Genomic DNA, 15,451 nt, shown 5'->3' with positions numbered 1-15,451 from the left:
CAGCTGAGCTTAGGTAAATATTTTCTTAGTAGTCTACTACTCCCAACTGTCAGGTCCATCTTCTCCTAGAGGACACCATTCTTACTGTAGAATGGGTGCTAGGGCCTCAGCTGCTCCATTTCACTAGGTTACAATGCACTGAACATGTATTTTGACATCTCATCATGAATTCAGACTGAGGTGTTGGACACAAGCCAAGTTGTACTGCAGACTCCCTTCAAGAGTAAGACTCTTAGTAAGACTAACAGTACTAACAGGAATTAAAAACATTAGTATCCCAGTGCATTTTAAGTAAAAAAGTTTAACACTTTAGTTCTTTTACATAAAGACAGTATGCCAAAGATTTAAAACATTTCTTTATTTACAAACATCATACAACACATGGAAACATGCACACTGGAACAACAAGGCTCTATATATTACTTTTTTAAAAGGTGCTGTACAGATCTGTTCCTTGCATACACACATTCCATGCTCTGAAGCCTTTGTGGCACGTAAGCGAGCCACTGCTGTGCTAGGATACTACTGAACCCCATGCCTAGGCAAGGATGGACGAGCGCCAAGAGCTGCAGGAAGTGTCTAGGATAGAAGTCACCAAACCTGCAGGCAGTTCTCCTCACCCTCACGATGCATTAACTGACTTGACTTTCAGTCAGAGGCCTTGCCCTCTTCCTGTGTTTGTGTAAGCAGAGTACACACAGCAAAAAGGATATTCTTACTATTGAGTGGTAGCTGTAACTAGGGCTAACATATTTCTGTTAAAGCAGTAGCACGCATTCCCTCCCCACATACTCAGAGATTTTGATCTTCCCTGGGAACTGTCAAATTTGGTGGTTAACTGCAGTCATGAATTTCTGCACATATGGCAGTCCTTGGTGAAGGCAAACTACCACTCTTGCATGCTGCAATAGTATTTTATACAGTGTTGTTTTCTTCATGTGTTGGATGATTTGCAGCGTGTCTGGAAACCCAGACCAGCACAACAATTCTTCAAAACTCACTTGGAAAAGGTCTGAGCAACATAAATAGAAGTTATGTTTTGGGAGACACTGGGAGTAGTTTCTCAGGAAGCAACTTGCTTTGACTTCAACAGCACAACAGTCTTTTAGCCCTTGGGTACAGTGCTGGTCCCACAGCAAGGCTGCTGCGTATTGTCACTGGCGCTGCCGCAGTTTCTGCGGCGGCCTTGCAAGGAGACAAAGTGCAGCAACGGCAAAGCTAAACTACTGCGATGAGAATTCCCAGTGCTAAACAGACATTTGTGTTTTAGTACATTCTACATTAAAACAAACAAACAAAAAAATCATAAGGACTGTAAAAGTTTCTTTTAACACATGAATCTGGTCTAAACTCCACTGTAGCTACAGCACTCGCTTTGAGCATCTGAGCACAATGCTAGAAAGGTAAAACGAGGGTGACCATTGTAGCCCTCAGCCAGGACACCCCACACCCAAGAGCAGCTACCTGCTCCAAGCCCGCAAATAGTGCTGCTTTCCTCTACTTCTGTAGCAACAGCAGCCACTGAATTTATCCTCCCCTACCTTCAGCAGCAGCTTGGCTCTCTGGGTCAGGCTGTAACAAGCATAAAAGTAAAATCCAGGTATTCAAGCTGCGTTGCTGTTCAGTCACTCATCCTCTCCAGGAGAGGGGGTTGATTTTGATAAACCTTTCCTTTTCTCTTGTCTTACTAGGATTAGGCAGATGCTAGCTTAATATACATTATCTGAGAAAGGAAAATAAACCAACTGGATGAACATCCCATCCAAAACCTAGTAGTAGTTTGTCTTCAACCACTGGAGGAAAGGGTGGAATTATCTACATTCTTCTGAAGCAGTTCTTCAGGTTGGATATATAATTCTGGTCCAGAGCAGGAAAAAGGGCTTAACTCCTTGGTTTCAGAGGTGGCATTCTTCACTCTGACTCAATATTGGACCAATACACCAGCGTAACGTTAGTGCACTGTAAGTAGCATGATCTCCAAATGGCAACAGCAGGATCCAAAAACTGAAGTAGCTTTTACAGTATGACGCACATAGCATCTGCCAACTCAGATAAAGCAGAAACACTCTCACAAAAGCTTTAGGGAACGTCCATCATCCTAGCCCAGGCTTAACGAAATCCGAAGTCTTACCTTCAAGGCAAAGCTTGCAGAAGCCTATCTATCCTTAAAGCTCTGGAGAAACCTAAATAAAAAGGTAGACATAACAGCCTTTTATAAATATGATATATCTAGACATTAACAGCAAAAAACCACCACATAACTGTCTTAAACCGCAGTGTTACAGTAGTAGCAAATGGAAGAGAGCACTGCATGTGGTGAACTTAAAGCACAGTATAAGAGACAAAGCTATATTGTCCATACTTCAGAAAGTGTTATGGATATTAGGAACATTTTGAAAACATAACTTATTGCAAAAACAGAGTATTACATAACTGATGTTGGTAAAGTATGTCAAAGAAAAAAAAATGAAGTACTTGAGCCTTTCCCAACTCCTCACATCATCTTCACCTAAATACTGTTACTAATGCACAAAATACATTTTCTTACAATTGCAATTAACAAATTCTTGTCATATTACAATTGTTCTGCTCATGAAGTTCCCCTCCCCTTTAAAAAAACAAACATACACATTCAGAATGATGAGACATTTAACAGCCACATTTCTTTTTCCTGTCTAAGACTAAGAATCCAATTAGAAATTTTCTTTTAGCAAATAGGCGGGGGCTTTTCCATCATGTAATCCACATATTGGTTTTCAAGCAACGTTCAGTTTCCTCAGATAAGTCAAAAAGTTCCTGCCATTTGAGAGTTAAGAGTTTGTCACACCTGAAAACAAAGGTCATAGGAATTGCCTCTCTCTAAATATTGATCTTTGCATCCCAGGAAATCTATGCTTTGCTCCACAGAGAAGCTATTAAATTCACTCTCTACATTCAACTTGTCACAAAGATAGCTTTCCAATTAGAATGAGTGATTGCACCCCTTGAGTATATACACTGCTTATTAGAACCTTATGTAGAACAAAGCTGACTGCAAAGCAGATAAATATCAACACACTACCCAAAAGGCTAGAAAGGCTCTCCGAACCGTGATGTAGAGGCGTGCTTCTTTTACCTGCACATTTCACCTCGTGTTGATGACACATAGGCTGACTGTAAATCTCTTCCTCTTCCAGTGCAGAAGTTATGAGACTGCACCAGTCTTCCAAGGCTTGATCTGCTGATCCCAGAATATATCCCTACCCTTCAAATCATTGTGTCACAGGAGAAAGTCAGTCTTCTTTGATACTTCTATATACAAAGAAAGACTAGATATTTTCAAATATTGAATTAACACTTTAAAAAATGATAAACCATATTGTCTTATTCATAGTAATAAAGAATTTAGTTTAAAATCAGATCAATGAAGTCAACAGAAAAACTGCTATTAATACAAATTTTTGGTAAAGTCCTAACTGCTTTTTCCTTTTATTTCCAGTAGAATTCGACAAAACCTATCTAGTATAATACTAGTTCTGTGCCAAATTCTTAATTGGCTTTATTATGAAAAATATTCTGAGATGACTGTTAAAAAGATATGTATACCATACCCACAATATTTCAGAGTCTGCATCAAACAGATCAACAAAGACTTAATTGAATCACATAAAAGATTACCTTTGTTAATAAAGGCTGTTTGACTCAAGATACTATCCATCCTATTAATGCAAAGGAGTCTACAGCCCAAAATAAATTTTTAATTGAATACTATTGCTGCAAATGCAGAGTTGTGACTTCGCCACAAAACATTAAGAGGCAGAAAAGCTGCTCCTGAAATAGCTTTCAAAAAACAAAACAAACCCCCCAAAACAAAAAACCCACACTTTTTAATTGTGTTATAAGATAACAAATATGCTTTCTGGGTAAACAGATAAACATTTCAATTTACTAAGTCAGAAGTATTACATCTTTTAATTAGGCATTACATTAAAGACAAGAAGACAGGAGGAAATACTGATCATAAAATAAAGGAATAAAAAGAGAAACTGATCTGCTTGAATTGAACAGTTGGATGTTGTTGAACAAGATTACCTATTCTGTTTCAGTAGCCCATATGCAAAGTAAGTACATATCATGAACTAACCTTGCAATTTAGATTTTCTTCCTTATTATTTCATCTTCAACACCTGCACTTCCCCATCCCCTCTCAAGGTATTCTGACTGATGTCCTTCCAATAAACTGCTGCAAAGTTTAAACCTACAAATAAAAAAAACCACCACACATTCCCCTTTTGTATCTCTATTTCCATTCAAAACAACTAAGTGGTTGACTTCATTATGGTAACCTTTTTATACAAAATATAGTTACAAGCTGCTATTTAACACAGACTGTTTTTTATAATGCTGCCTGTGGTTTGCAATGAGAGAACATTTAGGACAAAGTTTTACCACACAACAAATACTGACCAAACATCCCTAAAAAGAGCAGTGGAGATACGTATTTCTAATAAAACCTTGGCTTGAAATACAGCAATAAGAAAACACACTTATAACTTAATATGTAAAAAAGCCCCTGATACGCAGGCTTTTTATACCTCTCTAGCCTGCAGTCTGAGTCTTTGCACATTTTGCTGTCCTTCAGAAGGCTGGATTTTTTCTCTTTCTGATCATTCCATCCTGAAGAACAACTGGCTGGAACCTGGTCACTGCATAAAAACAAATAACCACCTCTGTAGTCAGCTACAAAACAGCTTCATCTCTGAGGAGACAAAGACAAGAAGTTTTCAGGTGCTAGGCTTAGCAAGTAAGCAGCGATTAACAACCATTGGGAACAACAGCTTTCCCTAAGACAAAAAAAAGGTGAAAGCAGCTCAGGATTTGCAGGATTAGCTAATAGCAGAAGCAGCAGAAAGGAACAGAAGGGAGTCAGATTGAGACTAGCCAAGTCAAGGAACAAAAATAACCAAACCACGTGCTGCAGGAAATAAGGGGCAGGGGGGAAGCAGCACTAAAGAAAACAGTGAAGGGAAGGTTAAAAAAAGCCAAGGGCAGCTTCACAGCAGAAGCAATAAAAAAAAATTATTATTATGGTATTTACCTTGTTACTTCTATACCATGTTGTACTGTCATTATTTCATCATTTTCATCTGAGGTTCCCCACTCTGAACACCTTGAAAAAGCCTCCTGATGTCCTGATTCAGTAAGACTAGAAAGAAAGCAAAAAGGTCTAAAACTACGGAGCTTTTTGTTCCTGTTAATTATTCTGAGAATATGGGAGCTAAGTAAGGAGAATAAATAAATAAAATCACACCTGTATAAATATTCTACTAAGGTTCATAACAAAAGGCTACTAATTCCAAAAAACCTTAAACCATTGTTCCAGTTTTCTTTGTGGTTTTGACAACACCATGTATGCAGTTAAACTGTGCCTCTCTTCTACATAGCCAGCCTATCATTTCCCATTTACAAGCTGACTTTTTATGCACGAGCTAAGAAAAAAAAAAAAAAAGGAAATATGATTAAAAACAATTAGTAGAAGAGTAGTTTAATTCCTAAGCAACTTTGAATAAAGAAGGTGTTAGCCTGAAAAATTCTGAAACATTCTGACATCTCAAAACCCTTCAGCTTCCCATTTTCGGTCGTTAATCTCACTTTGCCCCAGTCCCAGCTGGGTGACCTATTCTTTGTTGTTCCAACAAGCAGTTTCTCCCATGCCACCTTTCGTAAGGCACGGAAAAGCATAGCCAAAAATACACAAAGCTTTCCCTTTCACATCCCTTAATGAATACATATTTTCCATTACACCTGTAGTAAATGCAACATGGTAATAGTTAAACAGGCAGTGAGTTTCAGTATTCACTGACAAACTGATGAGTGCACAGGCTTTTTTGTGGAGCTCTATTCCTTTACCATGACATTCATCTACTTGTATATACTCTGTACGCCAAAAGGCAGAATGCAGTGCACGTAAGAGTAAGGTAAAGTAAGTACACATCATGAACTAACCTTGCAATTCAGATTTTTTTCCTTATTATTTCATCTTCAACACCTGCACTTCCCCATTCCCTCTCAGGGAATGTAACACTTCAAACAGTGTTACAAGTACCTCAAAATCCTTATGTGAAATAACTATGACAGAGCCCAAACAATTTCGTAATTACAAACTCTGAAGGAGAAACCACATTCCATTAGAAATCAAGGACAAGACATTAACATTGCTTAATTCTACACATAAAATACAATTCATCTGTCCTAAAATAACCTGTGCTGCATCTTCTGACTCTAGATTTTCTTCACCTTTGCAAACATTTGTCACCATGGTTATTCTGGCACAATTTCCTTTCCTCATTAGAATGCAAATATGTTTAGATTAAATTAAAGCTATTAACAAATGGGGGGGGGGGAGATAAGTTTCAGTCATATTCCAAAAGTCAGTTCATAATGTGAATGGGTCTCCATACGGAGAATCCTTTCATACCCTTCCAGTGTGTGGTACATATGCACATAACGGTTTTTGCCCTTTGAGCCCATAGAGGAGTCAGGACTATTTCGTTTTCTGCGCTTCCATACTGGAGAAGAATCGGGAGAACAGGGACTGCAAAAATAAGACACAGATTTTACATACAAAGCATTCTTCCATCATCTGTGTTTAAATTCATTTCACAGTTCTGCAAAATAATGACTCATGCAACACAAGAAGAGTTTTCTCCCTAAAGCAAGGCACACAAGTTACAGCAAAAGGAACACCTAAGAAAATGGTTCAAATTTTGTAAACACTTGACTGTATTCTGAAGACTGAATCAAGTCATAATTGCCAATGAAACTCCACTGAGCTTGGAAGCAGAGCCATTTCCAGCCCCACACGCATAGCCCAGATCAAGAAATCTCAGTAGACAGAATTGCATGAGATGCTTCACTGTCACTCTCCATGCTGTTCTGCACACAGAGAGAATACTCTTAATTTAGGATATCTTATCCAGAAGCAATCCTATTTTCAGCATTTGCCAGCTTTGGTTAAAGACACCTCAGTACTCCACTGTATAAACAGACAAGCAGAAAGAACATTTCCTTTTTCTACTGTTAATCATGTAGATCTGCAATGCTGGTACTTTTTCCACATTCAATGCCAGGGAGGGATTACATTCAACAGTGTAAGAGCCAAATGGGGAGACAGCAATAACTGCTCCCTCATTAAACACTTCCCACAAAGAAATGATGCTAGCAATGTGCATTGACTTATCTCAATTAATCACAAAACTTTGTTTCATACCTCTCTGGTGCATAGTCTGTCTGATTGCATTGATCCTCACATTCATTTCTCTTCTGCTTTTCATCAAATACTGGGCAGCCAGAGTCATCCTGATCTTTGTAGACCCATTCTTGGGAACTACCTGAAGGCTCTGTACTACTAAAAAGAGAGAGAGAGAGAAAAAAAAAGTCAAGATTTAAAATACCATCCATCTAGCTTATCACTCCCAGCAGAAGAGAGTTAAGCTGCTGTAGTTAATAGTTCATCTCATACAATACCTAGATGGTGCAAACAATCGCAACCTCCACCATGGAGGACAGCACAATAAAGCTATTGACACAATACAGTTACGGTGCTAACAGAATTCCATTCACTCTTCTCCTCCCAGTTTATTATTCTCAAACTTGTTAAATATTAGGTGTTAGTTATTGAAGCTAGCTCTGTTACAGAAATTCAAAGTTCTTAAAAGATTTAAAAAGTCTTTCCAACTTGAATACAGTTGCCACTATCTTCTGGAGAACATGTAAAATCTCTCCAATCTTAAACTTCGAATTCTCAGCAGATCATTATTACAGGAGCAGCATGGTTTCATCAGAAAGAAGTACCCACTGTCTAACCATAGGGAAGATGGAAAGGTTATGAAGACCAAGGAACAGTAATCAACAAGTTTCCACTTACTGCTATCCCTTCCTAGAAAAATAATTTTATCTTGTGCTGACCAGTGCAAACATACAGGGAAAGGAATGTACTACTGCAGACAGACCACATGTTTTCCTCCCTAAAGTGCCTTGCTGGAAGTGAATTTAGGCTAAACATTGGGAAAATTTTGAAGACTAACAGAATTCCAAGGGGGAAACAAGGCACTAGAGGAGACTGAATGCAACTCCCATTTCTGAGCCCGAGACCAATTCCCTCTCTTGCTCCCAGTAAGGAATGCTCTAGAGGAAATACAGAGCCCTGCTGTGAAGCAACAGATGACTACTGACTAATTCACCCATACACACACTGGTTGCAGATCCCATGTTTCTTCTTCAGGAGGATCCCAAGCATGCAGTGCTATCTTCCATAGCCTGATCTGCTGGTCCCAGGATCTACGGCTGTACTTCTTAAATTTGTTGGGAGTTCTAGGATGAACTCCTGGTATTCGCTGATTCCTGCAAAAACACAGTAACATTTATATTTCAGGACATGATTTTCTTTCTTCCAAAAAATCCTCAGTCCATCAGATTAAGCAAGCATCAATGGACTATTAAATAAAATACTCCTATGTTAATAGCTTAACTGAAATAGGTATATTCTAAAACACAGTCAAAAACAAACCACATGAGCAACAACTAACGATAACATACTGAGTCAGACCAGAGGTCCATCCAGTCCAGCAGCCTGACAGTTGCCAAAAGCGGATGCCTATTGCCTAGACAAATATGAAACAGGAGAAGCACGCAGGATACTCCTTCAGTACTCTCCCTGCCTCCAACTATTTCTATCTCAGATTTCCTGAGTCAGATGTAGTTTCTTCGTATTTAGTATCCTCAGCGAATTTTTCTCCTACAGTTGTTCATGAATTATTACAATGGCGACTGTACACTTCTGAATAGCATTTGTCCTTTGGGAGCACAGATTTAAAAAACAAAATACCCACACCCTCTGGGTAATATGCAAACAATTGAGCAAATGCTATGCCTTTTCACTAAATCTGCAACGGGCAAATGCTGTAACAATGGTGTTTGGGATCACCAAATGGCTGGAAGTGGCATTTCTCAGATGGTATCTCAAACCTATATCCTGCCCAACCAAAGATTACTAGAGACCCCGCTAAACCATATCTCCAGTACAAAATAATCCTGTGGTTATAGCTATACCATACTGGAGTAGGCTTTTATGCTGGGGAAAAAGAGCATGTTATAATCATGCTTTAACTCATACAAAGCACCTTACTTTCAAGTGTTTTTCCCCCCAACTTCACAGACCAATGTACGAAGCCCTAACAGCTTGACTATCTCTTTTGTAAGAGAAGCAGATCCCTGCTAAGGAACAGTATTATTAACTATCCTGTTAAAATGCCATCTAGTAACTTTTTTTGTTTTTTGTTTGTTTGTTTTAAAGTAGTTTATCCCATGCTTTTTCCTGAATGTTGTTCTCATCTTTTCCTATTCTCCACCTCCTATTTAGCTGATCACAGGCAAGCTACCTAAGTGTCAGGCATAACCATAAGACTGGCTGCAGTCCTACCACACTGATGATAAAGTGACAAGAAAAATCACAGTTCACAAGTCACACTCAGATTCTTTGGGGCCAGGGAGGGGGGAGAGGAATAGAAGGGTTACTGAAGATGTGATCACGATACTGTGGAATAGCTGTAATTATCTACAGTATCTGTTGTGAATTTTTAGTCATCTAGGCTACTTTTAAGTTTTGCTCAACAACAAGCTTGCAGTATCCACTGTGTTTGGCTGTCAATTTTCACAACAGACTTTTAAGTGTAGAATCCAGAAGAAGTAGAGCAACCATAAATAACAAGTCATAAAAAAAGTCAACCTCAAAACCAAAACTAAGAAACAGATGTACATCCATATGTTCCTACAGAGTAGTTTCTGAATCCTTACAGTTCTGAAGCAAGCAGAGAGCTGACTGAAAACCTAAATTTAAGTACTATAACTCACAGACTCTGTGAAGCCCAAGGTGGAATGGCAGAGAATGGAAGAAATCCAGGGTTTGATTTCAGTTAGTAATTGATTACTCACTGAAGACTAGTTACCCTTACCTATACTTAAATGAAAAGCTTTATTCAATCCTCATTCAAAACTGTCACTTCCCAACACGAATTAACTTCATATTGGTCTAGCAACACAGTCACCAGCAACTTCACAGAGAGCTGACCAATAAAGAATTTATTTAGAGCATGCTTGCTACTGACAACAAGAGTACTCAAGGGCCATGTTTAGCTTTAAATTTGCTCCAGTGCAGAAAATCCTTGGCTTCCTTTTGACAAAAACAATTATGATTCAGGTTTTATTCATTTATTGTCATTATTATTTTAAGAGAACTAAAGCCATACTCTGATCTACACACACGTCAGGAACAAGTAACTATTTACTTGGAAATTGCAATGCACAATGCAACTTACTTTGGAACTTCTTTAATGTATCTGTCATACGCAAGGGTGTTCTTTCCAAAATTGATCTGTTTTTGCCTTCTCCTTAGAACCACCTCATCGGTTTCCCTTTCCACTGGATTGGGGGAATCGTTTGAAACGGAACTTAAAAATAAGAGTCAGAATCAAGTTAATAGCTTCACAATAAGTTATGTACACACATACTCTAGAACCTCATATACTCTGATAGACGGCAATGACTCGTTCACAGAGGTGACAGTGATGCTAATCAAATGAACCACTAGAACAGATCAGGCTTTTCAAGTTTATGTAATTGCTCAGGTTTGTACTAAGTTAACTTGTATCTGAGGGTACCAATAGTACAGCTGCCTTACTAGAAGTTTATGGCTAGTTCTGTAACAAGGAAACAAAAGGGTAGATGATTCTTGCATACGTATAACAACCTTCTAGTATTAAAAAAAAATCAAAAAACCCCACACTTAATACAACAGAGATGGATAATATAAAGGCGGCTAGCTTGAATGATCTTATAGCCATTCTCTAAGGCTAGAATGTTGCTTTTCATTTTTCCTTTCACTGTCCAGTATTTCTCTTATGTAAAGTTGTAATGAATATGCAATGTAACCTGAAAAAAAAAAAAAAGAGAATCTAAAATGATCGCACAAACAGCTTTTAAGATAAAAACTTCTCTGTGCTATTCTCTCCTTCAAGTTTCCTTCAGGCTGAAATGAAACAGTTTGGCCAACTTAATGGTGAGAAATCCAGGGTAAGATGGAGAGAGGGGCCAAGATTTAGGATACCATCACCTCCCTCTTGCCTGAGGTGTTTCAAATCTTCATTAACGCATGTAAAGTAGTTGGAGATCATCAGATGGCTGTTGCTAAAAATCAAAGCACCTATTTAATAATTATGCAATACTCACTTTGTCATTTTTTTATTTGATGTCCTCATTGTTTTGCCTTCTTCAATTCCACTTTCCCAGTCTGAGCAACTTGAAAGAGGCTTAGAATCTTCTGATATTGTAGAGCTGAAAAATAATTAGATTTCTATATGAACATTTGTTGCTCATAAGTTGTTATTTAACTGACAGAAACTTCAACATTGTCAAATGCAGCTTTGCAAATCAAGATAGTATAGTCTAGTAAAGTTACCACCCTCCACAACTGTAACACCAGCTGGCCATGGGAGTGCTCCTATTCCATTTCACTGTACAGTCAGATTAAAATATCTCAGCTTAAGTCACCTTCGGCAGTGACATAAGATAACAATCAGTTTTACTTTGCAGCTTTACTTTGCTCAACCAACGTGAATACTTCTCTCTACTACGCTGAAGATTTTTTCCAATACCTCAGTTCTATCAAAGAGCACAATACATGAAATTACCTGAGGTCAAAATCAATCTAAACACTGCTGTCAGTAATGAGCAAAAGAACACTGTAAAGGACAGCAGAGATGCTTAAGAAATAGAAAAGTGTCCATCATGAGAGCAGAATTAACATTTTGTCAGACGCCAACAACACTTCATACCTTCCCAAAATATAATTTCAAGGATGTATGCTCTGTTGCGTAAAGCAAAAAATGGAGCCAGGAAGCTCCTACTTTAACAACCATCTGGTTCACTAATATTCTGAGTAAAGAGAAACTCATCAGGTTCCTCATTAACTAATGAAAAGTTGATAATGCTGTAATATTTTGAAGTGGTGAGAACTTTTCTTTCCACAAAGTTAGTCCAATTCTTTTGATGTTAACACCTCAACATTTAACATAAAATAATACAGATGTAGTTTTAGTTTACAATCTTACTCTACCTAAAATGTTTCATACCAACAGCTGAAATTACCATCCATGCTGTTAATGTCATTTTAATACTACACAACATAAAGATTCAATATAGAAAAGGAACACATCTATTCAGCAAAAAGAGATATAAAAAATGCTCCTAGCGCATCTAGTTTGACTTCATAACATATTGCTATTATTTTTTATGTTAACTTTGAAGACATGGGGACACCTCCTGAATGCAAGATTATTCTTTTCAACCTCTTCAAAAGATCTAGTTATTAACTGAAGCAATATCAAAGAGGCCACCAGAGACTATAACCCTCATATAATTTAATACTCAGAGATGTACAAATTATATATGTATTAAAAAAAAACAATAAAACAAAAAAATTAGCGTGCCCTCAGTAAGATATCTTCATCAAATATTCATCATTTTCTCTAACTTATGTTCTGGTCAGTTGTTTGCAAATATCCAAACACTCATTAGGTTTTACTTCCTGACAGACATCAAGATACCTATCTCCACCACTTCCTCTACCTGAGGCCTGCACTCTAGAACATCCAAAAGAATATCCAGAAGAAAAGCAAAATACTCTTAAAACTACCTACCTATAAAATTTGATCTCATCTCAAGTTGTCCTCAGTAAGGGACTGCAAAGAAAATAGGTATTTACTAAAAACTGCGGTACAGCTGAATAGACTGAGCATACAGACAGAGGAAGAGACAAACATCAAACATTTATCCACACATGGATAAATACGCATCAACAAAGCAGAAAAGTTACCAGCATATTTTTTCCATGGACACTTTCTACTAATTCAGAAGATTTTAGCAACGAAGGGTTTCTAATTGCTGCCTCAGTATATAATATACAATTATTCCCTTTCATACGGAATACTTGCTAATTTTATGACATGAATTTCAATTAGCCAAACTGTATGGTCTACTTTTACATAACAAGGATATCATTTCTTAACTCTATTATTACAAAACTTTTCATTTAATCATATCCAAAGTTTTGCTGGATTCCTAAAGAAAGAAGTTACTTCACAGTAAAGTGAAAATTTAAGCAAACTCCATATTTATTCCTTACCACTCCACCCAGTGATCTAAATGTCTAAATGGACATTCATCAAACACCAAAGAATCTGAACCATTCCAATTTCTGCTCTGGAAAGCAGCAGTGTAGAGGTTGTACAGAACTAGAAAACAATAATTTTCATTTGCAACCTAGTCACTGGTAGTCACTGAACATCACCTACTCAAAACAAATATGACAATCTATCTATTATCACTTGTCATTACAAAACACTAGTTTGGCTTACAGATATATGATTTGCATCAGCTTACTCAGGAAATACTAACTTAGTACAAGTGTTAGACAATTCAATTGCTGAGAAAAGGTGTTTGACTATTGCAGTTAAGATACCTGAACTTTAATCTGTTAATTTTTAGTTAACAGAAGAAAAATCATCCTTTCTCTGTTCGCCATCAAAAAGGGGGAGGAAAAAAAACACAACTGAAGACCTTCAGCAGTGTTTACAGAACTGCTGACACATGCAACATCCATAGACTGTCCTCTAGTAGCAGTGCATTGGTTAACATATATATGCACCATTCCATTCAGCACTAAACTTTTAGAAAAGGCAAACAGAAAGGTTACTTCAACACAGAAAACAGCATGTCTAATAGGAGAAGTAGGTCAAACGTTCAAGGAGAAACGCTTTTGGACAGGAAATTCCTTACCAGCGGCTGCTGTGGAGTCCTTACAAGTAAGTATGGGCGAAGGAGCTAGAGCTGGGCACTTGCAAATGCCGCAAGGTCAGTCAAGGATTACTTAAGAATCAAGTTACCTACATTTTCCTTGGCTTCCTCCTCAGTTCTGGCCCTTTTGATTTCTTAACTTCTATTAGATGTTAGGTTATTACACAAAACGCCTTCAGCTTTTACTAAACACAAGACCTGGCTTCTAGGGTAAAGACCGCACCTGCAGGCCAGCCACCGCCGCTGGAGAGGATGATCCTCTCCCGAAGACTCCACACAATAAATATACTTCCCTGCTAATGACAGACCCCGCGATTGCAAGCTCTCTGTTTTTCTGAAGTCGAGAGGAGCAGGAGGAAAGGCAGGCTTTTGCCACCTTAATCCTGGATTAACAGCCTCTGTTTTCTTCCCCTTCCTCCTCCATTCTGCGTCCGTGCCCCTCTGGGAACTTCCTGTCCCCAGAGTCCGGGCGTTACTACTGCACAACAGCAATAATTTAAATCCCAGTCACGAAACTAAGCAGCATTTGAACAAAAGGACGCTTCTAACGCGGCCGCTTTTGGCAGAAGCGCTGCATTATCGAAACCTCGAAAGGCAAAGGACAACGCGACACCTGCTGCGGCCCTATCGGAAAAGCTCGGAGGGAAGCGCTAACCCCAAATCACCCTTTTTAGCTAAGTAAGGCGAATGCTGCCGTATTTCTTCCCCGGAGGCGCCGCGGGGCACCGGCCCCTCCCCCACGGCAGGCAGCCCAGGCGTCCCGGGAGCAGCGGGGCCACACCCCCGCCCCGCCCCGCCCCGCCGCCCCGAGGGAGCGACGACGACCCTCCGCGCCCCCTCCTTCCCCCGCGCCCCAGCAGCTCCCACCTGCGCAGCCCGCGCGGCCCCGCGGCGCGGCGGCCCGCGCAACATGGCCGCGGCGGGCGGCGCCGCCCGCCGAATATGGCTGCGCCCCGCCGCCGCGGGGGCCCCGCGCGCAGGCGCGGCCGGGCCTCCCCGGCTGACGCAGCCGGCCAGCCCCGTGGGCAGCGCGCAGGGGCGGGACTGCTGCCGGCCGGAGTGCGCAGGCGCACAGGGGCCCATTGGGCGGCGCCATGGCGCGGGGGGAAGGACGCGCGCAGCACAGCAGAGCGCTCGGGGCCGTTAATGAGCGCGGGGATGCGGTGCGCTGCTGCAGAGCCGATCAGCCTCTGCAGAGGGACCGCGAGAGGGGGGCGTCGCGTCGCGCCCTCCCGCAGCGATCTCACCCATCGGCCAGCGGTTCAGATGGAGGCCGGGTTGGTTTTCTGCCGGATGAGCGAGCTGAGGCAGCCCGCCAAAGGGGGCGCTCGGGGAAGCGCGACCCAAACCAGATCCGGAACGGAGTGTGGCACTTAATATCTCTACGCAGTGCCGCAATATAAACTTGGTTTTGTTTGTGTTTATGAGGGACCATCATCACAATATGCAGGTGTTTATTAGGTAAGACAGATTTCCAGTATTTCCCCCACTGAATTAATGGGATCCAGTGTCCATTCCTTTCCCCAGCTAATTATGGAAAGTCTATGTATATATCTCAAAA

The 15,451-nt window shown here is 40.0% G+C and overlaps 1 protein-coding gene across 11 annotated transcripts; it reads right to left on the bottom strand.

The window, feature by feature from the left end:
- Window positions 1–338: 338 nt before the first annotated feature.
- LOC106498663 (histone RNA hairpin-binding protein-like) lies at window positions 339–14,819 on the bottom strand. 11 transcript variants are annotated; one of them, XM_067298330.1, is made up of 13 exons: window positions 13,873–14,599; window positions 12,735–12,776; window positions 11,266–11,370; window positions 10,356–10,487; window positions 8,233–8,382; window positions 7,250–7,387; window positions 6,458–6,574; window positions 5,078–5,185; window positions 4,575–4,685; window positions 4,124–4,237; window positions 3,116–3,291; window positions 2,132–2,183; window positions 339–2,046 (listed from the first exon to the last, which is right to left on the bottom strand). In XM_067298330.1, exons 3-10 carry the CDS (start codon window positions 11,292–11,294, stop codon window positions 4,132–4,134), a joined length of 891 nt encoding a protein of 296 aa, XP_067154431.1. In that variant the 5' UTR covers window positions 11,295–11,370; window positions 12,735–12,776; window positions 13,873–14,599; the 3' UTR covers window positions 339–2,046; window positions 2,132–2,183; window positions 3,116–3,291; window positions 4,124–4,131. The 11 variants fall into 11 exon arrangements, with proteins under 11 accessions (XP_067154431.1, XP_067154425.1, XP_067154432.1 ...); XM_067298324.1 differs by lacking the exon at window positions 13,873–14,599 and adding an exon at window positions 14,758–14,819 and having other exon boundaries at window positions 339–2,183; XM_067298331.1 differs by having other exon boundaries at window positions 339–2,183; window positions 7,250–7,384; window positions 13,873–14,601.
- Between the last annotated feature and the right edge of the window lie 632 nt (window positions 14,820–15,451).

The sequence above is a fragment of the Apteryx mantelli genome, chromosome 5 (assembly GCF_036417845.1).
Source record: "Apteryx mantelli isolate bAptMan1 chromosome 5, bAptMan1.hap1, whole genome shotgun sequence".
NCBI classification, from domain to species: Eukaryota; Metazoa; Chordata; class Aves; order Apterygiformes; family Apterygidae; genus Apteryx; species Apteryx mantelli.
This window is presented reverse-complemented; position numbering and strand designations above follow the sequence as displayed.